The sequence below is a fragment of the Manacus candei genome, unplaced genomic scaffold, assembly GCF_025592945.1.
Source record: "Manacus candei isolate 608988 ecotype Guabito, Panama unplaced genomic scaffold, ASM2559294v1 h1tg000028l, whole genome shotgun sequence".
Taxonomy (NCBI): Eukaryota; Metazoa; Chordata; class Aves; order Passeriformes; family Pipridae; genus Manacus; species Manacus candei.
This window is the reverse complement of record NW_026138076.1, coordinates 7,093,142-7,117,704: the sequence shown is the minus strand read 5'-3', so window position 1 is coordinate 7,117,704 and position 24,563 is coordinate 7,093,142. Positions and strand designations below refer to the sequence as shown.

General features: G+C 39.9%; 1 protein-coding gene across 5 annotated transcripts in view; it reads right to left on the bottom strand.

The window, feature by feature from the left end:
* LIMCH1 (LIM and calponin homology domains 1) overlaps window positions 1-24,563 on the bottom strand; it is a 179,461-nt gene that overhangs the window by 28,315 nt on the left and 126,583 nt on the right. For 3 of the 5 annotated variants that reach the window (XM_051789901.1, XM_051789904.1, XM_051789903.1), the window contains 11 exons: window positions 23,798-24,088; window positions 22,517-22,771; window positions 20,862-21,206; window positions 19,840-20,163; window positions 19,044-19,274; window positions 17,806-18,054; window positions 16,779-16,814; window positions 12,193-12,319; window positions 9,339-9,493; window positions 8,755-9,154; window positions 5,286-5,507 (listed from right to left, as the gene is read on the bottom strand). In XM_051789901.1, the coding sequence (XP_051645861.1) occupies window positions 5,286-5,507; window positions 8,755-9,154; window positions 9,339-9,493; window positions 12,193-12,319; window positions 16,779-16,814; window positions 17,806-18,054; window positions 19,044-19,274; window positions 19,840-20,163; window positions 20,862-21,206; window positions 22,517-22,771; window positions 23,798-24,088 (2,635 nt within the window). The remainder of the gene's footprint in view (window positions 1-5,285; window positions 5,508-8,754; window positions 9,155-9,338; window positions 9,494-12,192; window positions 12,320-16,778; window positions 16,815-17,805; window positions 18,055-19,043; window positions 19,275-19,839; window positions 20,164-20,861; window positions 21,207-22,516; window positions 22,772-23,797; window positions 24,089-24,563) is intronic. The other 2 variants (XM_051789902.1, XM_051789905.1) reach the window with 2 other exon arrangements.

The following is a 24,563-nucleotide window of genomic DNA, read 5'->3' as shown; positions in this document are numbered from 1 at the left end:
TTCTACAAGAATACAAACTCCAAAGGAAGTTATAGTAGAACTTTATTAGCCCTTATTGCAAATTAAATTGAAACACAGCTCAGTTAACACTGCTTGCACACAAAAACACGTGAAATATTGTTACTGTATTTGCTATGAAAACATGACAAAATAAGTTGTCTGGAAAGAGTGAGAATGCAGAGATATCAGGAAGAAGCAGGTTAGAACTACAATTTAAATTCTGTAAAATCATTTATGAATTAAATCGGTTGTGGTATCAATAGCCACATGTAAAAATTGCCTGATACATCTTTTAAACTTCTGTGATTCGAATTCTACACATATCATTGACTTTAAAATTTTCATACGATGATTTCCTCACCAAAATTAGTGTTTTCAGTTGTTGTGAGTAGTAATGTTGTGAGTAGTGACTTTGGGCTGCCACCACTAAGTTTCTTGCATCTTATGTTAGTATATTACTACAGCCAGAACACTGCTTTGACAGGTTAAGCCATCTGCCAGCTATATAATGCTATACTCAGGCCATCTATTACAACCAAAGATCAGGGTAATCAGTAACTGACAGAGAAGCCTTGAAAATGTTGCAAGAAATAGTGTGAAGTATTCCTGATAGTCATTACAGTTATTAATGCTCAACTGGGATGTAAAATAAGCTCCTGTCACTCACAGACACTGAAAAGGGTATGGCTGTCTGGTGGACAGGAGACAGGCATGTTATATTCATAACCAAACACTGAGCAGAGTTCCCTTTTAGCTGCTTTGAAGCTTTGCTGCTCTCACTTCTCATCCTAAACCTTTTTCCCTTCAGGTAGTCCAGCCCTCCATACACCTTTTTATGTGTGGTTCAAGGCAAAGCTGTCAATCTGGAACAGACATACTTACTCTACGAGTGTTTCTTGCAACGAATCAAAAAACAAAGACTTGTCTTACCAGATCTGCACAAATCAGCCCTGCTCTCCTGTAGCTCGGCCAACAATCCTCAACCACAAGAAAGCTTGTACTTTAATCTCAGTTCAATCAGTGGATTTTTGAAGATGAAGGAGAGTGTTACGTGGATACAGAAAAAAAAGTTTATTTTGTGCCAAGCATGCAATGAGTAGAAATGGACAAGTTTAAGCTAGCTAGAGAAAAATTAAAAGAAAGCTATCTCCCCACCATCACCACCTCACCCTGATCTTTATTTAAACTGCTGCCTATATTTACTATTTTTTGGTTGATCAGAGTAAAGTTATAATTAGAGCTATAACAAGCCAATAATTTCTAAATGCTCTTTTTATAAGATTGGATAAAATAAAGTGATGTTACTTGGCGACAAATTAATCTCCCTACACTAAAATCTGCAAAAATATTGTTTTAAAACAAAAGAGTTACTTTGCCAACTTCTGATTCAAAGAGCTAGAGGACAGAACTTCTCAGTGTTTGTAATGTGCATTACTGTTCTGTATAACGGAAAGAAAACACAGCCTAAGTGGCTGACAGGACAAGCAGATGATTCTCATGTTATTGCTGGCATTGCCACTGACTGATCAGTCTTTAGGCCTTGGTCCCAGTTTTAAAAACTGCATTAAGAGAGGTGTGCTTTACCTACTACCCCTCTTAGCATTACATCGCTCCACAAACACCAGTGGAATATTCTCATCCTGTTTGTAGGCCAGCTTTATCCTTCTAGCCTTGAATCACTGGCAAAATTTCATAAGCTACTTTAAGTAAAGGTAAGTCTCTTGTAAAATTCCCAATACACTACTTATACATAATACTCTACCTATAAACTACAGATACAAGTATAGTTTCCTGATAATATTTTTCTTTACTATCCTGCCCACCTCTTGCAGTTTTTTGCATTTCATTTCATAGTAGATTTAGGCAGGACGAATATATATTTCCCAATCAGTCTCTGATTGCCAAACATTATTTGATTTGCATATAGATTGTCAAAAAAGACAAGTGACACTGAGGTCTCTCCCATAGGAAATGATTCCTGCACTTCCCTAGCTCCTCAAAAACCTCAACAGTATTAGTGTTTTAAGTGGTGCAACTTGACTAAACTTCAGGCCAAAAAAGCTGCTGAAGTACAGTTACACAGCATCTTCCCCCATTGCAGACAGCGCCTGAGGGCAGCCAGACAGATTTAAAGCAGGACTACAGAGCTTCAAAGGGAAGCCTGCCAGGCAGAGAGAAGACAGAAACTAGTCCATTTAACAAATGAACTGAAACAGCAGAGGAGCAGCCCTAAGACGGATGGAGGAGGAGGAAGGGACATGTAAAAACAGGAAGGGAATCAGAAGGGGAGGACATGAGGCCCAAAGGTAAGGTATATATGAAGAGGAATATATGTTTCATGAAATAAACTTGGGGCAGAAAATGAATTAATAAAACACAAAACTAAACCAAATCTACGAGCAACTAGAGGGGAAAAATCAAATCCTGAATCAGCATCTCTTAACAGGAATTACTGCCTGTGAATCTTATTCAAAGCCTGGGAAGGACGCAGCTAACAAGCACTACATCAATAAAGTATACAAACAAATGTAGCGAAAGCAAGTTTCAAACTGGCTTTGAAAACATGCTTCATTTGCAAAAGTTTTCTCAAGACAAAAGAACTTCAGTAATTTCTTCCACTCCAGGCAGCTGTTCTTCATCTCAGCTGCTTTTCTATGCCTTTTCTGTTGTCTTCTCCTCCTCTTCTAAAAATTCAGAAGGGTTAAGCATCAGACAAAAACTTTAACCTTGTTTTCTCCTTGTGGGAGGTGATACAGTGGAGGCTTTCAGAAGGCTTTTCCTTCTAGGAATGTGTAGTTTGGAAGCCCCACTGGTGGGGACAAAACCAAACCTCTTCTTCCCTTCTGGAGGGCTGACAGTGACAGCTAGATCCAGCATTCTACCCAGCAAGAGTCCAAGTTTTACGGGGAGCGGGACAAGCCCACGAAGATCTTATCTTTACTAATTTGGATTCCCAATCTTCCTAGGAGGGATTATACCTTCAGAGAGGAGTTTAGCATTTCAGGCTCTGCAGATGAGGCTGACATTGTGTTGTCGAAAGACTGAAGTAAAATTGGCACAGGGAGAAGGCTGAGTGAAGTGAGTCCAGTGTAGCTGCCCCACTCTTGCAGATAAGGGCCCAGACCAATGACATCTATATCAAGCTGCCTATAGCAGTGCTGGTCTGTGTCCCAGCATACACAGTGAAGAAGCCAAGCACCAGTCCCATACCTCATCTCTGTAACCTGACATCTAAGGCCTTTCCATCCACAAATCAGGGCCCTACTATATGCTCAACAGCTAAATTACTGCCCATGCCTTAGTCTGAGGCATTGAGATCTGGAAAATTAACAAGAAGCATCTGGGCAAAGAGAAGTAAACATCTAGAAGGAACAAAACCTGAAATCTTATTTTAGGCTGCGCAATTCCCTTCCAGTCACAGGCAGGTCTCCTCCTTTCCCTCATCATGCTTGGTGCATTCCAACTTGTTTTCCCATGGAAGATCCCCCTGAAAGCAGTCTGCTGTCCTTGCTCTGTCCTAGACATGCTTAACACACATACCTTTGCTTGAAGATGAAGCGCCAGGAGTAAGTATAATGATGTGCACTACCCAGTCACATTATTGATGGAATCATGAAGCTAATGATATAAAATCTGTAGTTAGAGCAGAGACACTTTGTCAATAGCACCATTTGAGTGCACACTCATTCTCTCTTGAAGGTTTCATCATTAAGTGCACTCAAGCTTACAAACCAGGAGCTATTTTGCAAATGTCAAGTCTCACAAGGAATCTGAGGAAGAAAACTCTTTGCCTCCTTTGCCAATATCACCACAAGGGCTAAGAACTGGAAGCAGAAATCAGACATACAAAAATCTGTGTTCAACTGGCCTTATCATCCTCAAAGCTATAGAAAGGATGAGGTAACACCAAGCAGATATGAGTACACTCAAGAACAGTGGCTTCTGTTGCTGAATTTCCTCATAACTCTAATTAGGCCTGGAAATCCTAAAAAAGGAGACAGTAGCACTTTCAACTGGCTACTTTTCTGATTGTCATTGTGCTTCTAATCTTCAGTAAGCTGAGGTTCTTCTCTATTCTCCAAATACTCCCATTATCTGCTTTTCCATATGACATGCAATGCTTACCTGGCTTTTCCCTCACAGCCAAATTGTTCTGAAAGGGGCAGCCCCAACTCTGCCTTCCCTGCAAATCATTCACTTTTGACTCTATACCAGTTCCCTTTCACAGGATCAACTCTGTGCTCACAGCACACCCCAGTTCCCATGATTGCTGCAGGCTCCATGCTTTGGTTGCCCGTTGCTAGAGACTGGCATTAAGCAGGGGAGTAAGGCACAAACCCTTTCTCATGAATGAACCATCACGTGCCAGGACAGACCCCTGTCTGCTCCCTGTTATCCATTTGGCCAATGCTTGGATGAAATCTGAGATGAAAGAAAAAAATTATCATACTCCAACTCTCACCACATCTCCAATTCTCTTTGTTGTTACACAGAAAAACATGGTGAGAATTCCCTCTCCTGTCAGTTGTTTGCAACCCTTTTAAATGTTTTATTTGCAATCCTGCCCTTATTTCTTGTTTTGTTTTTACTATCTACTTTCATTACAGTTTTGTAGCATCTAGATGCCTGCTGTGATATGCTCTAGTTTTACTCCTGCCTTTTTCTCTGGGGAAGAGGGGGAGAGAAAGATGAAAAGGTAAAATTAATTTGTTTCTCTGATAAGGCAGTTAAGAAGCACGTTGGCCCCTCTGAGCATTTCAATAGCTTATCCGCTTTTCTAATATTTCTGAGAGGGGAATGAAAACCAAATGTTCAAAACTGCCAGCACATCCACATCCTCTTCTTTGAAAATTGAAAACTGAGACTAATTATAATGGTTCACACAGTCCAGTTATGTTGCTGATCTAATCAGCTTACATTTGGAGAAGTGTGGAATAAACCTGCACAATGGCTGGGACACTAAATCAATTTCTCCTTAGCCTAGGACATTTAAAGCATGTTTACCAGCTGAATGATGTCCCAAAAAAAAAAAAAGAATAAAAGAAGAAAAGCTGGCTGCAAAAAGTGTTTTGAATCTTACCCTCCTATTTCTCTACCCACATACAAAAGGAAGAAGCCTTTAATTTACAAAGGATTTTGGTTTTTGTTTTTTTTCCTGATCTGGGCACACCCTCTTGAAATAAGGCAAACATAAGCACTCGGGTATCATTAGTTCGTGATTAAATACATCATGAGACAGAAAACTGGCAAAGAAAGTAAGGCTGGTTTGTTCGTGTTGGTCTTACTGTTGGCTCTTTGTGCACACTCTGAGTGGCAGGCCTCTGTAAACTGAGCTCAACACTTGGGGGGTCCTTCTTCAACTCTACTGGGGGCCTGTCCCCTCTGGCTACTCCATCAAATTTCAGAGATCTGCTTGGCGAAGGAGTAAATATTACTGTTGAACACTCTTTATCCTTCTCTTCTGTGCCGTTGACATTTTCTCCATTCATGCTGACTTTTCCATCTACCTGCAGAACACAGTTAAATAAATATGCTCAGGCAAATAGCATTAAAAGGATTTTAGGAAATTAGGACTTCAACATCATATTATAATCATTAATACAGTCTGTGTTATCAGTGAAGGAGGGAGCTAAGCACACATTTCATTCAATGGGCCAAAACAGAAGAAGACCCTATGACCCTAGGGTGGTCATAAACAAAATACAGGAACAAAGTAATAATTTTTCTGGATTTCCTGGTTTTCCACATTCCATTCTCCCAGAAACATACAGACACCCTTTGTGTGCACAGATCAAAGGATTTTTTCCAAAAATCGAAAGTTTTATGTTAAATGTAGACAAAACTGCTGGGCTTTGCACTGCTTCATGCAAGCAGGTTATGCTAATGAACTGCTTCTGTACCCCAGTGACCTCATCACAGTATTAGTAGACTGTGCTTTCTGAAGCACTGTCATGTGAACTTTGAAGGGTCAGGAGCAGCAGAGTTTATCCACTTGTTTCTTTATTGTTCACAATAGAGAAACAAAGCACCAACAAATGAAAATGGACATTCCACCCTCTCCATGAGGTGATAAAATAAATTGACTTTGGGCAACCTCCTCGAAAAGGAGAGCACAGAAGGAGTTTAACCACCTTTTTTTTCAGGTTCAAGCTAGCTCCTTGGTGGCCATATATTCTCACTAAGGAACCCCTAAGCAAGGAAGAAAATACAAAATATGCTTTGGCTTCTTCCTCTGCAGTAATACAGTTTCTTCTCAGACTTTAATACTTCGTAATTCCTGAATGGAGGTGGCATGTAAAGAATTCCTTCAGTTTAGAGGGCTGTTTGTAGAAGAAAAAAGTCTTGCTACAAAGAACTCATTGGCCATTCACTGTAAGAGGACCCAGGTGGAGAGAGACCAGGAGTGGACCAGGTATCAGTACCACCACACTGCTCCTGCTTAGCTACAGCACAGATGTTTATAGTCTTGTGAGGAGGGCTTTGTTACTCTGTGCACAGCAATCTTTCCCTACTTATTGAGTAAACAGCTTGGATACTTCAAGAGCGGCACTCCAACTTAGTATATACCATCAGTACCAAGCTGAGGGCGCACTCCTCCCATTGACTTCTTGTACATATGCATCCAGAGGCCTGTTCTCAATGAGCATGATTAACTAAGGGGCCATCTCCATGCTGATGGGCATCCTCAGTTCTGCCAGATGTGTGAGGAGGTGAAGGCAGTAGCACCTTGCGCAATCAGCTCCACAAGCTGTTGTGCCTCTTCTGACTGTTTTTCAGATGAAAAGGTTCCCTCCCTTTCCTCATTGCTATCATTCACTTAACATAGTACCTCTCTTAGGGTTTATTTCCAAACACAAGAGTGAGCAGATACTGAGCCCCAAGTCTTCTGGGACTGTGTGCTGGATTATCTACTAGAGAGGCAGGTTATGAAAGATCACAGAAATAAAAGAGCCAGGAAAACACTGGCAGGCCACACCATCCATTTCAGTGTCTCTGTTTAGACTAAGACATTTCTTTATTTACATTAAGGAGGAAAACGAAATGTTTGAATGATCAGGACAGATGCCCTGGCTGCAGAGTTAAACAAACATACTCCTTCCCTCTGATCTGGAGGAAGTCAACACATTGTCACCAGAGCCAAGAATCATCGACAGACTAGTGTTTCAAGGGAAAATAATGCTACAGCTATATGTGCCAGGGAGTAATTCCTACTGAGACAAATCACATTCTTCCACATCATGTGAACAAGCTCCAGACAGATTTTTAGTGGTGGTTGGTGGGGGTAGAAGCATCAATGGATTAGTTTCTCCCAACTTATGTGAATTATATATACAATAACATGACAGTGATACACACACATATCTTCGTGTTCTGAGGAAAAAAGTGTCAGGGATCAGAAAAAACCCAAAGATTCAAAATTCACTGATGTCTAAAAGGTAAACTCTAGGGGCATACCAACTGAGGTATAGGAGAAACAGGAATTACCAGTTTCACACTTCAACTAGGAAACATGGTGGGGGTGGGGTGTGGTTTCCACAAGAGGTGGGACAGACACCACAACACATTTTTTTCACTATCTGACTTATTTTTTAAAAAGTAAACAACCTGAATATACATGGTAGCAATGCTACTGGGCTTCAGGGATCCTTGAATATCACTAGCAAAGTATCAGCAAGGGAATCCAAATTCTACAGGCTGGGGGCACCCATGCCTATATGCTGCTCACAACATGGCTACCCAACGAGACTTGGGTAAACTCCAGTTCTGGTACAGGCACTGTGAACAGCAGACATTTTCAAACTTGACTTATTCTGGTCTGTTCTCTCTAACACATCCCAGTTCTTTGCTTTCTCCATCATTGGTTCAGTATCTTACTCCAATTCTCCACAACCACCCAGTCCAAAGATACGCTCCTCACATTCCATATCCTGGCTTCAGTTTCTTCTCCTATCCTCTTCTCCCACAAATCTCATAGCTGGCTTCTTATTCCCAGCAGCCCTGCTTTCATTCAAGTTCTCACTTCTTTTATTCCCATAATTTCAGCACAGTTCTAGCAATTCAGTGCAGCCACTCCCCTTCTCTCACCATCAGTCTCCAGTTACTCTGCTGCCCCAGTATCAATCTGTTTCCCTAAACCTGCATGGACAACCTAAACCCTCTCTTTACACCGGTGAAGCAGCTCTCCCCATTCATCCCTTGTGAGAAGCATGTTTAAGACAGAGAATATCTATGGGAAGCTGGCTCTTGACTGTGCAGGAGTAGGGACACTTTGCACTGAATACAGGCATACTTCAGTGTTCCCAAGGCTTATGACTCGGCTGAATGGGACAAGCTTGTTTGGGCATGGCAAAAATCAGATCCCTAACGCAAAAGTCAGTTCAGATCTTGCTTCAAAAGTCAGGGCCTCCACACTCCCCACCCCTTACATGTTGTTTAAAAACAAAAAACATGACCACATACTCTTTTACAAAATCTGAGGAAATGGCTTGCTTTTTTCTTGAAGTCCTCCTTTCCCCAACCAAATTAAGCCTGAGGAAAAATGACCAGTGCAGTCCGAACAGGTCAAGTTTCTAAGCAGACTGGTAACGAAGAAGAGATCACTGAACCAGGCAGCACAGAGCACGAAGCTGAGTTTTATAACATCGGAGTGCTGCAACTCTTTTCCAGTTAATTACAATAAACATTCATATGTTCAGATTATTTAATTAGGATCTCTGCCTCCTGATTGACTCGGGGGAGTGTGATGTATCCTACCTTAAAGTTCTTTAAAACTTCCTGTGTATTTTTGGGTTGTGAGTAAGGCTTGGGTGTCAGCATAGGCACAGCCTTGGGGGTGCTTTTGCTGGGAGATGTGCATCCCGTCGAACCACTGGGCTCTAGTTCAGTGGTGGGAACAATGGTTGCTTCAATGGTGGCAGTGAATTTTGGAGCAGGAAGTGACTGTTGCCTTAAATATCTCAGAGGATTTGGGTCTTTCAGTGGGGAATTTGGCTCCACTGAATGGCTTCTTTCCAGAATTTTTGGCATCTGCAAACGCTCAAGGACAGCTTCACTGATAGTGAATCTTTCAATGTACTGCTGGAGGATGCTCTCAGCCTCCTCCTGTGTCTTTGCATTCTTGTATGCCTCATGAAGCTCCCGCTCTCTTCTCTCTCTGCAAGGGAGACAACACAAGAGACCATTGCATTAAAATTAACACTGAAAATCACACCTATTTCCTCTGCTCCAACAACATCCTTCCCTCCCTCCCTCAGGCCTGCAGGCACAGCTGCCCACAGTTACCTATGGAGCACATGGTATTTTGAGATATACCACTACACCTCAGTAAAACAACATACTTCTCTTCCACAATTTCTCGGTAGGTTTTGATGCTTTTTCTGCGCTCGTTCGTTCCGTCTCCAGACAATAATCTTTCCATTTTCTTTCTCTCAGCTTCCTTTTTTATCAAATCCTGTGAAGCACTCCTTCGACGACTCTTCCACCGAGCCAGGTCCTGTGAGAGAAGGAAGGCTCCTGAATGCAGAACCTCAAATAGCTAAAAACTGGTCCCAGACAACAATGAACCCAACCAGCCACTTTGCAATGCTTGTTCTTGCTGTGGACCAGGCTCTCACCACCTGCAAGCATCGATGTTTATTTTAATGAGAAAAGGAGACTACACCATAAAATGAAAATGTTGCCTGACTGATTTTTCTCCGAATAGCAGGATGCAGTAAGGATTTCATAGCTTCACTGATTTACTTTATTTCTGGCAGGAAATTTGGCCTAAAAGGAAAAGTCAGGGCACTCATTTTCACTTGTGCCAACATTAGGGACAAAAGCCAATCCCGCAAGAACATTAAGTAGAAAAATTATGTTTGGTGAAGAATTTTAATAATCAGATATATGGGAGGCAGGTGTCATTGGAAGAATGGATGTTGTTTCACCATGAGCTACAACGGCACTGATAGTCTGCCTTGGAGAGCTGATAGTTCTGTACTGTGTCCATGCTATCAGTCAACTACATGCAAGCATGGTTGACCCACGATAAGGTTTTTTGATAGAAAAATCCAGTGCAGCATCCAAATTTAAATTCTTCCTCATGGGCACTCTGCAATATTTTGGATCCAGATGTGAGCAACACAGGTTAGCGACCCAAGTGGCTCACACCTGCGACAGAGCAAAAAGCCTATGCTCTGTATTCAGCTATAAAGAGAGGTCCTTGTTGAAGTAACAAACTTACGCTTTTTGGAACCTGCCTGCCTGAAATTGTGCAGTAGATTGACTGATTCCGGTCAGGCTGAAAAACTAGCCTGACACTAAACCAGAGTCATGGCAAATATCTGTTATGGGCCCCTATGTCTTGCATCCTGCTTCGGTTATGAATTCACAAATCCTGGAAGGTATAGGAGCAAGATCTTCTTCATAGTACAAGTATTACAGTAAAGAAGTCTCCTAAGCTATAAAATTACTTTGCAGCCAACTATTAAAGGAACAAAGTTTTACATGTAAAAAATAACCACTGCAGCACTTCGGCAAAGAAAAATAACTTTGTAGGAAACTGTACGGGCACATTGTCATTAACTGTACACCATCAGGAGATTACTATACAGATTATATTTCATACACTCTAATAAATTCTGGTTTTAGTAAAACACAGATATTCAGTATACATACTCAATTCAAAGGCTATTTAATTACATGGTTTTCCAAATATTTTAATTGCATTTTTATTGGTAAACAGCAGAAGGTACTGCAAGCACAACTTATTTTATTAAAACCAGGAACAAACCTTGTCACTTTTAATTTATCTTAAAAGCACACATTATTGATACGCTTAAGGGAATGCTCATTAAAGTATTTCTTCACATGACCTATATATCAGTGTATAATCCCCTTCATGTAACATAGGCCTTTCATTTTCCTCAGTTACTAATTATTCTCATTGAAGCACCAAAGCACTTCTTTATTCAGCTACCCCCACTACTGCCTGTTGTTTGAAAATTAGTTTTTCATTAGGAAATTTTGTAACATAACCCTTCCTCCTTTTTTTGTAATTAAAACCCAGACATGCTTATCTTTTCCACTCCTGGTGCTTTACAATAACAATAATTAAAAAAAGCCCTGAAACTGTTAATTGTTGGCAAATAACAGCACAGGCACATAAAAATATCAGACTATGAAAGAGCTGTTGTCTCTATAAAGCCCTCAACATGCCAAGGACATTCCAATAAAGGCATTTTCAGTACCTCTTCAAAACTTTTAGTTCAGTGTAGAAGGTGCTGAGGGCCTGGAATACTTAGGCCCTTTACCTCAGACGATTTTCAATTCAACACTAAGTTCTCAAACTTCTTGAATGCCTTTGGACTCATTCTTATCTCTGCTGGGAAACCATGGCTTCCCACACAGAGAGACTTTTCAGCCGAAGTCCTTTGTTGTTCTACTACAAAAAGTTACTTCTTAGCTGTACATACTTTTTTTTTCACTTTTCCTTGAATTTTCTACCCAAAACCTCTCTGAGGTGTTTCACAGTAGCTGTCCTTGTAATGGGGAACTACCATACTTGAAGCGATGTGCTTTTTGTTGTGGGTTTTTTTGTAATTAAAAAAAATGTCCAAAATGCCTCATGTAAAATCAGTCTTCAGGAATGAACAGAATTGAAACTACAACTCCTGATACTAACTTACCTGCATATGATGATTTTCTGTCCTTGCCAATTTAACAAATGCCAAGACGGTTTACAGAAATGCATCAAGGGAAGAGGGTTTGGAAAGCCCCCAGGCAGGGTGTAGCTAACTGGAAGGGTAATTCGTTTGCTTGGACAAGTTGGAAAACATTAGTATTTTCTGTATCTATGCTAATTTATTAAAGACAAGTCCAACCTATTTATTCACTGTCTTACCTAGTCTTGTATTTTGTCACTTTAGACATTTACTAATTAGAAAAGTTAGAGAAGGCAGCACTCAGAAGTTGTTCTGCCTTCATTTTTACCTAATCAAAGTTTAATTAGCTTTTTTAAAAAAAGCAAAATACCTGGTGCAAAGGCAGATGATGTATTCTGTAATTTACATCAAATTATGAACTTCTAAGCTTTTAGCAACAATACACTGAGGGAAAAAAAAGCACTGCTGATTATGTGAAGCACCAAACAGCAACTGTAGATTTAGCAAGTTGTCCTCGGTGCCTGCCAGCATTGCCATGTTGTATACTCACATCTTGCCATCTGGTCTCGTCCTCTTTCAGCTGGTTGTGTATATTCTGCAGTTTCTCATGGCGAGCTTTGCTATGAGGCTGAGTCACAGTTTCTTCTTCGCATCTCATGTCAAACATGCTCATACTCCTAAAGAAAGGGAAAACAACAAGTGTAGTGCTATTTGGAGGCTTATATTCCTTCAGATTGCAAGAGCTCAAGCCACATGAGGGTGCTACAGCAGAATCAGCCACGTGCACTGTTATGAAGCTCCCAAAAGCAGTAGTCCCCTAGAAAGACCTGTTAGCATTCTTGTGGCTCCCACACAGTACTTCAGGCATTATAATCTTCAACTTTCTCTTGATTTTGTTAGTTGACTGCAACTTTGTCTCTCACTAAGTGTTACTAATGTTACACTTCCATCAATAGCTCTTTTTAAAATCATTCTATCATTCAGAACATTTTACTTCCTGAAGATCTGTGCCCAGTGAGTTTTCAAGACCCCTCCAATTAACAACACAGACAGAAGTTTCCATTTCAATGTAAAATAAGAGAGGCTTGAGAAGTGTGTCAGTGGGAGCATGGCTGGCTAAATGCTATTGCTGCAAAACCAGGGAGAGCCTGCCCAGAGAAGTACACACAGTTCAAACTGTATGGTACTTTCTCCCCTCCCTGCCTCAAAGAAATCCAATGCTATCAGCACCAACTCATCAGTACAGCTAACCTAACAAGGAAAAGATGACGTTCAGGACAAAAAAGTTTGTTTCTGTCCCTGACCTTTGGAGAATTAAAGGAAAAAAAAGGTTATGGTTTGATATACATCACTTTGTATTATATAAAGATCTTCACACAAAAGTTATGTGCTTACTACTACCTATTATTAGTAAAACGACCTCAGTTGTGCCATTCAAAGCAAAAAAAAGTTAAAAGAAAGCCATGCAGTTCCACATGAAGTGATTTCACAGCAGTCCTCAAATGATCACCTGTAGCTTTAGGTGAGCCAATGAGCCAACTAGCAGGAGGAGCACCCAATGAAGATAAAATTGTAGGTGACTGTGTCCACAGTTACCAAAGTGAATAGACACGGAAAGCTGCGCATATATTTTTTGAGCCAACATTTGTATTCAGGCAAGCAAAGATGGGAATGCCACTCTCAAGGGAAAACTTGAAAGGTCTGGACAGTGGATGGAAAAGGACATGCACAGATCCCATCCTATTCAGGAGGAATTTACTAAGAAATGAAGAACAGAATATTGCCTTTAATGATCAACAGTGAAGTTAATGTATTACTGTGCTTCACCCTTTAAACAGAGTGCTGAGGAGTACACTAATTTGGGTTTTTCTGTGGGTAGTTTAAGGATTGCATTGTTCAGGATGGGATTGGAGCACTCCTAAATAACATAATCTAAAGAGATGGGTAGCTTTGCTGTTTTTAAAACTAAAGGCATATCACCTACTAAGAACATTTAAATATCAGTCATATTTTGGAGGTATTCATATTTGGTGAGGTAGGTTGGGAGATGCATAACTTGCAATAAAGTCACTCTTACAGGTTTTATTCCAGCTTTTGAAACTCACACTAAGAAAAGCCTTTAGTGTTCAGTATTTGCCACCTTGTGCCTACTGGGTCAAACTGGTTGCGTAGCTCCTCTCCTGTACCTTTTCCTTGTGTCAGAGAATTTTTCATTCACATGCAGTAGAAGAAAACATAAGACCTTAAATGATGGCAACTGGTGCTAGTAGAGTGCACGAGTGCTCACCCTCTGCCATTTGGGATGAAAGAATAAAAATATTTTCTAGCAGGAGTCCCCAGATGTCCTAATGAAAGGCTAGTATACATTCCCTGAATTCATTCAGGTCTCACAGGGTGCACAGAGACAGCAAAAGGTTTTATGGCTATTAACAATGCAATAAAAAAGGTACTCTGGAAAAGGCTTCAGCCTTGGCCAGGAGTCAAAATACACACTACGACCCCACATACACTTCATACTCCAGGTGTCACCTCCCGCTGCTGGGCCTTCATTGCCATGGACAAGCAACCAGGTTGGTTCAAACATCAACTCTGCACCAACATGCCTCAACAGTATCTTCCCAAGAGAGCAATCTGAAGAAGTCACCTCTCAAAGCACTGTGCTCTGCTCTGACCAACATGTAGTAACAATTAAGGAGAACAACCTACTTTCCTGAGTACATGGGCTTGGTGTGTCATTAAGGGTTAAATGTTTTCTTGTAAGTAAAGGCTTAGAAGAAGTACAAAGACATATGCTTGGATTATTGCTACGGTCACTTCTAGAATTGTTAAGAGGAGTAGAATTGTTATAGTTAGAAGGGACACGGTAGCCAACTGAAATGTCTACATCAACTTCTCTGCTTGACAAGTTCATCCTTAGAAAACAATCAGAGAGGCCAAAACGCCAAAAGACATTTTCACGATGAGTCCCATATAATTTCATCCTATTTCTTTCTTGTATAAACTACAAATGGCTCCAGATCATCACTAATACCTGTATGAACAGAACTAGATTGACTCCTTCCTTTAACTGTGCGCTGGACCATCAGGCACACAGCACTCAAGTAGACAGGGAAGATGTAACTGCACCAAATTAGAGTTTATTAATTTTCTGCCATTTGCACAGCTCTGGAGATTGTATATAAACTCTGCCTAGAAGCAAGAGGCCTTTCTGCTGACCAGTGTACCAGACCTGACATTCTAACAATGATCTGGAAAAAAACACTGTACAGACAAACAGTGTATTTTGAAGAGTTAGATTTTTGAGATGTTGGGATTTTAAAGTTATACTGCTTTATTCTCACAAATTACAGTTGTTCTTGTCAGTGATATCATGCAGCAAATCCTTTTATTTTTTTTATCAGGTCTGAACAAGTGTTGGATAAAAAAATTCTCAAGGAATTCAGTATTTAGATTATTCTGGACCCTGAGACAGACAAGGGCTGATGACAACATCTAGTGTCCTCCTCACCAGGTAAGGGAACTTTGTCAGTCTAATACTGCAGCTCCTAGTTTTGCTGCTGGAATAAAGTGCATCTAGTCTAAGACTGAATTTAAGCTGCAGTTTTCAATGGAGACTTGACAAACATTTTGGAAGTATTTTAAATGTCAGTTCAATTTATTTCTTCTACTTGAGAGCCAAGTTTTATTAGATTCTTCATAAGTACTTTGTCTTCAGATGGAAAAACACAATTTTGCATTTATAAGAACTTCAAAGACAGTTTAGGAAAACAGTTCCTCTGTAAACTGTGGCACATCTGGAAAGGGTGACAATGAGGTTTGAACATTTATTGTTTTGCCCTTTAAAACAAAATCTTTGCTATTCTCCCATTATACCACCAACCCCATTGCAATGCCTTTGAAGGCATCTCCATGTACCTTCTCTCATGTTTGCATTTAATACAGACATGCAAAAATGAAAAAATCAATCACACAAGTAGGTTTTCTGAAATGGCAGGAAAGTCCCCATTGTTAAGTATAACACTTCTGTGTTACTTTGCTTTGTTTGTCTCATCCCTTCATTTGATTGGACAGATTTCTGCTGCTTGAAAATGTTCATATTTACTCTGTGGTCAGAGGACACAGGCTTTGCTCAGCATAAAGGTATTACAGAACTTGTAAAGAGCATTCAGTTCATGATTCTAAGCATTATCATTAGAAAAAAGGGTGAAAAATTACATGAGTCTCTGCATATACTCATGATAAAACCCCTATATACTCATGATAAAACCCCCACAACTCTTTATGCTGTTTCTATTTGGGGATTTAATCTGGGAGACAGAGAAGGTCACGTGCATTTCTGTGAACAGAAGAAGGATATTACGGACATTATTATGTGGGTTTATTAGTTCATTATTTTTACTTGGGTAGTTCTCAAACATTTGTTTGCTTCTAAATGCCAGCACTTTGTAAAAATAGCTAATAATTTCACAGAACTTTCTAAATGACATTGCATACTATTCTGTACTACAGTTTACATGCATATACACACAGTTAAAATTTTTGAGTGTAATAAATGTCACTTCTACTTCTGTCAAAAGTAAAACATTGAGGTGAAGCGCTTAAAAATGAAGTTTAGTACATTACTAAATTAAACTTAACCTATAAGGTATTCAATATAAAGTTTTTAAGAGAATAAAGGATCAGCTAAATATGCATTTTTCTGGTAATTATTCTGAAGATCACAATAGATTTTATTTTGCTTTGGGATTTCTTTTTTTCTTCCCCTTCCTGGTCTTACTTCATTTTTTGATTCAACATCCAGATTCAACCCAAATCCCTTTACCTGTAGTTGATTAGAGGCAATGGAAATTCAGAAGAAAACCAAGAGAAAATAAAAAAAAGAAGAAACAATACTTCAAGCAACAGTTGGACATTAGTATTATGCTTAGTTTTTATGGGCCTTTATATAAAAATTATTTTTAACTGCAATGTAAGCCATATTACATTCCATTTTTCAGTGCGTTCTGAAAAATTTATTTGCCAAAACACTGCAAAATAATAAGGAGGCATCAACTGCATTTTAAATTAGTAGAAAGATGGGAGAGCATGCAGTGTAAGTTGTTTAAAACAAAATCTTGTGAACACAAGACAACTTACTCTGCGTCATCAGACACAGCAGTTCTGGGGCCGAATCTACAAGACCAAATATAAAATTAGATCGTGGATAAACACATTAAGTAGTAATTGCAACTGGACCCCTACAATTTGTGCAACTGTCACTTGCACTAGTAAATCTGACCAAAACAGAATCATGCTGTTTAGGGATTATGTATTCAGCAAACAAGACTTACCTGATCACCTGGAGGTTTAAACTACATGAGAACGCCACCCATCCCTCCCTAAACCCATACTAATGCCCCCCATTATAAAAATCTGCTGAAGTATACCTAAAATGTGTGTAGAAAATAGTTATTGAAAACAGACAACGTATTAACAGTTACATTAAATGCCATACATGTGATAAATGGAGATGAAACGTAATGGTTACGTTCCAAAGCAGTGCTCAGAATCACCATTACTGAAGCATGAAGGAGTCAATTATTACAGTCAGAAAGTGAGTCACATGATTTCCTTTTCCTTTTCGTTGTTTTTGGGTTTTTTGTTCTGTTTGTTTGCTTGGTTGGTTGGTTGATTTTTTTCCCTTGGGGTAGGGGGGTGTTGCTGAAAAAAGTTACTGGTAATACAGAAGCAAGTGTCATTCACTAAAGTGATGGTCTTGTTTAGAGCTGTGCAAACCACATATTTATATCTGGGACTTATCATAAAAGAACACCACATTCAAAAGTCAACACTGCAACATTTCTAATCATGGAGAAATAGGATGAACATCTCTCAGTAAGCAGAGTCCATTTTAGCCTCTCCTATTCATAAATTCTTTTTGCAATTCAACATTTATACTGTAATAAATATTCCTTTCACTTACCTTTCAATTAAATATTTAAAGAAATTCAGAAGGAAATGCATTACACAACCATTCTATTTGTTTCTAAAACGTGTATTACTGTCACACAGTGTTTTAAGTCCAGTTGCCTGGACTGAAAACACACCAGGCAATGCACAATCAGAATTCTGAAGTGTGCACACAGGGGCATACAAACGGCGTGATTCACACCAGAAAGCTCACATTTGCAGATGTTCATCCTTGGATGACAGTGTTTCCATCTTGTTTTCCTCAGGAACCTCCCGAAGCTTAGACGTTTGACCAAGGTGGACTTCCTTATGGCCATTTTCGCCCACTTGGGCTGTACAAATAATCTCATCTTGTCCTGTAGGAGGGAGACTGTCTTTTTCCTGCCCTTGCTGCTGTTCTTGCGGCGGTTGTATTGCAGGTTTTTCAGAGATATTAATGCAGACTTGTGGACATTTTTCAGGCCTGAGTGAGCCAAAGGTGGTAGTGCAAAGGGATGCATTAAGCAACATTTGAAAAATCACACATACATAATGAAAAGCATAACAGTAAGTTAACAAAAAAACCCCCGGTAAAAACCCAAATAGCTGACAGGTGACAAACTAGGTGAGGCAGGTGCAGAAAACACAATTTTAATAGAGTCAAATACTCATAACATTCCTCTAAGTCAGAAAATAAACTGCCTGGGACACCGCAGAAGATTAAAGTATTGAGTCCATATTTTAATTAAGCGATTCGATTTAATGTCTTTTCAACACCAAACCACTGTTGAATTCTATGGTAGATGACAGGTTTTTTCTCCTGGCTGAGCCATATGCTAGTTTTTCATCCAGGTGCATGCATATCCTTCTTCTCGTGTACTTTGAAGAGGTTGATGAGCAAACACCTTTCCACTCTTGTTTGCATGTGGCTCAACCATCCAACGATAACTCTGTTCAGAGGCTTCAACTGGCAGCTTCCCCACACAGCCTCAAACATCTGAACAAAGGTGCTTAGAAAAACATGGAGCATTATCAGGAGGGATCTCGGGATCTCTAGGTTTCCTGTTCGGAAATCTAACCGGCACCACTTAGGCCATTCACAAGCATCTAACCTACTATATCCAGCATCTCTATTTCTAGTTGGAAACATTTGTAATGACTACCTCATATTTTACCAGAAACCTCTGCAAATGTAGTGCAAATGTAATTGTTATGTATACCTGCTTCCACACACTGTTAGAATTTTGCATCTGGTAGAGCTCTGCTCTGAGTCTCTACAGGGCTCTACTAAAAGGGCCAGAAACTCCGTATTGTTGCCTTCTGAGCAGAAAGAAATGGCACAGAACTGAGAGCAAGCATGGAAAACCACTGCTGGACACCAGCAAACCTTCCAGATCAAGAGATCCTGACAAACAGCCCACAGAGATCCTGACAAACAGCTATAAGAGACAGAGAAAAGCACAACTTTCTTACCTTGTCGTTTTCTTCTCAAGTTCTGTAGTTGTGCCCTGCTTATTCTGATGCTTTGAAAATGGCATGGGAAGGAATTGTTTAACATTGGGCCCAGGCTGTTTTAGAAAAGCTCCAGTTCTTCTAGCCAACATGTCATCTCTTTGTGGGTCTGGATATTTCATGTTTTCTGTTCCATCGCTCTGCAGCTGAGGGATTTCAAGCTGTTCTTGGCTCTCTTCTCGTGTTACAGTACTGCTCAGAGAGACAAGTGACACTGTTCCATGATAATGCTCACTTCTAAGCAAGTGGCTGCTCAGGCAATGTGGCGTGCTGTTACTCAAAACAAAGTTGAGTGATGGACAACTAGGCAAACTAGGCATCTTTAGCTACAGCACAGGGAGTGAGAACAAGAAGAAACGATGCTGAACCCCACACTTACTTAGGCGATTCGTTAGAAGTTGGGAATTGCATAAAAATCTATGAGATGAATTAGTCACTTGGAAGCTGGCATAAAAACCTAGACGAAGCACCATGGATTGCAAAAGAAATCCCCCCAAAAGATGAAAGACTGTTTTCATGCTGAATGGCAATTAACAACTGTAGTACTTAAATATTATGAAAGAAAATAGACTGTTTTATGTTCATAGAATACATACTTGCAAGTAGTTTCATAAAACAGAACACATGCCATGACGAATGAGTAAAACGCATCTTTAAAGGCCACGAGAAGAATGGAACAACACTGCTGACCGATCCAAGCTAACACCACACACAAACCAGGCATGAAGCTCAGAGGGACCTGCTTCTGTTCTCTGACCTTTCTCCTTCCTGCGGAGTCTTCAAATCCTTCTCATGAGCTACTGTCTCCTCTTGCTGCTGCTGCAGCACATGAGGAGCTACTGACAGAGTATGACAACATATGGGAACGGAGCTAGTGGTACGCCTCTGAAAAGTTCCCATCCTTCTAACCAACATATCATCTCTCTCAATATCTGGTACATGCCTGTGGCATTCTTCCTCGGTGCTTTCTTGCTGTTTGCTCAAACTGCATAGGGTTTGTTTTTCAGAGACGATGTCAGAAGACAGTACAGCTGATGCAATTCTCCTGCAAGAGTCATCTATACCTGACTTGACCACCTCACTAGTGATCAGAATGAGAAGAGGGGTGAGAACAGAAAAAACATTCTCAGGTCAAATGAAAGGTAAGAAAAGGAGTCCTCCAACTCAGTTTGCAAATGTTTTTATAAACACACAAAATTAACTGAATGAATTACTTACTAAAAGCATTCGTTCAAAATTCTTTTTACGGCCACAGACTAAGTAATTAAAGTCAAAGAAATATAAGATCTGTTAATGTGTTAATGACTCAGAGCTGTAATTCTTCTCCAGATAAATGCCAGAAACTCAGAGCAGCAATACACCTTCTTCAAAAAGAAAGTAAATCCATCAGGTTTGAAAAAAGTTTTTTTTGAAGATCAGCAAAGCCACCAAGCTGAACGACAAATTCCTTATGTGCTGAAAGCAGGCAGAATTCCAGCAAAGCTGCTGGAACTCAAGCAGCAGAAAAAGCACAAACAATAGCTCAGACCCTGAGATACCAGGGATGTCACTGCCCACCAGAAATTTTGAGCAAGTGCTCAGAAGACCTTTCTGCAGCATTGTTTTACACAACCCTAAACATGTTAAGGTACTGTGAAGACATCAGATGACTTCTGAACAAGGCTGTGCACATAAACAGCTCTTAAGTCTATGCTGCAGTTCACTCCCATGCAGATCAGCATCTGGCAAGAACAGGTCTCATTTCCAGCTCAGCAGCACTTCCTAAGCCACACCAAATACCTGGACGCATTCTCTGACTCAGATACTTCATCGCTGTGTTCAGCAAACCCAAGACTGACAACAGTGGTTGAAGGAGAGTTTTCAACACCAGAGTGACTCTCCACATAGTCCTTCTTGCTTTCCTCTTCTGTTCCGATTTTAGATGAAGCTCTGCCAATAACAAGCCTGTCCCATTTCTGTTGATCAATCTCAGTTACTGGCCCAAAATGCACGAACTTCTGCTTGGGGCTACCAGCTTTTTTGTTTGCTTTGGTTTTGCGGACAGCAAAATCATCATGGGCTACTGCTTTCACCGTGGTATCAGCTGGCGGCAGAGTGTTGCTGGGACATTTGAAATCTTCTTCACTGGTCGTAAGGAGGAATAAAAGAATGCCCCCAACATGAGAACCTCAGAACTAAACAAATTAAATGCTTCTAAGGTTTTGATGGGTTTTATTTTAAAATTCAAAAACCCAGGTACAAACAGCTGTGGCATACTGAGGCCCAAACGACAGATAAAATCCAAAGATACTGCAGACTTGTGGGGGAAACTCTGGGAGCACACCCACAGAAGTTCTTCCTAAGGGCAAGGAACGTAGCATATGGCCCATTCCAAACTCAGTTTCTTCTAGTACATGCTTAAAAAAGCCTTAAAAAACCTTAAAAAGCCAGAGTTCCCTTATCTGCTCACACAGACCCAGGCCACACACTATACATGACTGCACAGCACCAGAACTCACTCTGGCATGGAGGACTTACAGTGGCATGAGAGCACTAGCAAGGGCAATTTACTTACCCTAAAGCAAGGGGACTAAATCTTGATTTAAATAAATCACCTCAAAAGTAATGGAGAGACTACTAATATCATTAGGATGAAAGAACGATTGAGTTTTCATTGTATTAGAGCTAAAATTACATACAGTAACCACATTCTTAGAAGAATACCAGGACAGATGGTCACCTTTAATTGGAAAATGGCATGCACCTAAACAGGAAGGCTAGGAATTGTTATCCTTTCTTACTGGAGTCACAAATCACCTGCCTATCTTATAGTCCATCTCCATGGGGAAATAGCTTAGAATAACTGCTTTATACTGGCTCCCTTAGCAGAGGTTTTGTTTACAACAAGAGCATACATACACCATACAATGAGGCTCCTAAAAGCCTTGCTGCAGTGAGAAACAGTGCTGTTTCTATTTACCCAGCAGTGGAGCACAATGCTATGCTGATGTATCAGCTCATGTCTCAAAAACTGTAGGCAAAGAGATGCAGATCCTCAGGTAATACCCCAAGGTGTAATGCCCCAAGTCCTGAAGACAGCTTGGTTAGGAGTGTAGTGCTACTATATTAGTGGTGCCACTTGGACCTTTGTGCTGTTCAACTTCAAAGCAGATTGAGCCACAAGACAAGAGGGACTTTTCTGATATTGCATTAAGAGTGTCCACCAGGAAAGTGACTGTGAAACTACTACAGTGCTCTAAATGATGGACACATTTTCATTTCATGATAGATAGCATTCCTGTACAGATTTTTGGATTCCTCCTGAAAACTGATTTGAAGGACTGGTTGTCATCAAGGCATTCTTCAACTTTAAAACCACAAGCACACACAGCAGATTGCGACAAACTAAACATGCTTCTCAGAGTGCCAATCCTGTCCACAAGCAGAAACCGTACCTGGGCTCCACTGACAATTTCAATCTTTTCCAGGTCTCCAGATCTGCTTTTGTTATTGAGGCATTCACAAAAATCCCATCTTCTTGTAGCTGAGGAAGGGTGCTTTGAGATTTCTGTTTAGCCAAATCATCTTTCTCAGTATCAGCCTCTTTCACCTGCTGTTTCCTCTCTGATTCAGTCTTCTCATTTTGCAGAAGTGGGTTCTCTTCGCTTGTCACTACTTGCCCTACTGATGTCAATTGCACCCGTCTTCTTCTAATTTTATGCACATTCCAGTTCAGTAAGAAAAGATATTTTGAGGGAGCAATTATAAATCAGTGTCAAAAGAAGAAGTTCAGAGAACAAGAAGATAAAACTGAATTTATAATATTAGTTTTACATTAATTTTAGGAAGTAAACATGGAATGAATCGTTTGAAGTTCAAACCTCTTATCTATGCTATCCCGCTCATGCACTACTGAGACCACTTCTTTATGTGAACTTCTATTCCTAGCTCAAGCAAGAAAAATCTTTATGTTATTACTGTAATAAGCATTTCTGCAATAAGCTTTCTCTTAAATAGTTACAAATATCTCATTTGCATATCATTCACACAGTGAATTCAAGTTTTGCTCTCAAACATTCTATGTATTTTCTTTGATCTTAGAGTCATGCCAACAGCATTGGACTATTAAAATTTGGTTAGGTGCTCTTGAGATGTCCTGTCAAATTAGTCATTAGAAAATATTAATATAATCAAATTACTGGCAACTGAAAGGCACATTCGACATTACTGAAAAAAGCTACTAAATATTAAAAGAAGTTTTCTGAATGTATCAATTATTACAGTCATTCACTGTAATGTGTATATAGTGGTTTTATCTAGAGTCACTTCTGTTTGCACAAATAAAACAAATATCCTTGCTTCCCAAAAAAGAACTTTTTCATGAGATGAAACAAATGCATCCAAAAAAACATGTAGTGAAAGCGCTCAGAAAAAGAGCTGAGATACAAAACATATATTTTAAGTTTATTCTCTGCTACTCAGGCTCATGAGCTGTCTTGTGAGCTTAGATAACAAAAGTGTCCTGCCTTTATCTTGTTTACATTCAAAGCCAATTTAAACTTCTGGTCCTCATACTCTAACAAAAAATCCCAGTTTGATTCACCTTATGATAAAGCATTTGCATTTACTGTACCCTGTAAGTTTTTTTGTAGCCAGGATAGCTTTAGTCCTACACAGCAATAGACCATGGTGAAATTAGGCGTTATAATTGAAAGAATAAGACCATGAATGCACACCTTGCGTGTTCCTTTTTTTCCATCTGCAATGGCTTTCTAACATCTTCCAGTTTACCTTTATCTTTACTTGTATAGGATCCAACTAAAAAGGAGTTAAATGGAACTATATGTTTGGGTTGATTCAATCTGGCTCTCCGAGTGGCAAAGTCATCCTTTTCTAAATCAGGAACTCTGCTGGTTGCTTCATCTTCTGAACCAGAATCCTTTCCTTGATAATGTGTCATGAAGGGATTGTCCTTGCGAAGGATGATGTCTGGGATGCTTCCGGTGTCTTCACATATCAGCTTTTTACTGACACAGAGCAAAATTAAACAAAGCTCTTGATGCACCAGGGGAGAAGAGGGCAGTGCAACACTCATCTCCAGGTCAAAAAACAAGCACAGTTAATCAAATATGCTCCAGGCAGATGTTAGATTGGGCAAAGCCTTGCTAGAAATAAAACTTACAGACTAGTAACAAATACACAAGGACTTTACACAAAAAAATCAGCATGTTGGACCTTTACTTATTTTAGCTATAGCTGGAAGAACCAGTAAGAACTAGTTTTAACATACTAGATGCAGTGAATGTAGCACTGTAAATGGCAGTATTAAACTTCTTGAACACTTCAAAAAAAGAAAGAGATTTGATGCAAATACTTGATGCCTAGAAAACACTGCTGAGTCCTGAAATATTTCAGACATTTCTTCTTAATAGTTCTATTTAAAAAAAAATCCACTTGAGTAATCACTGGGGCTATCTGTTCTACTGTTCTTAACTGCTTTTT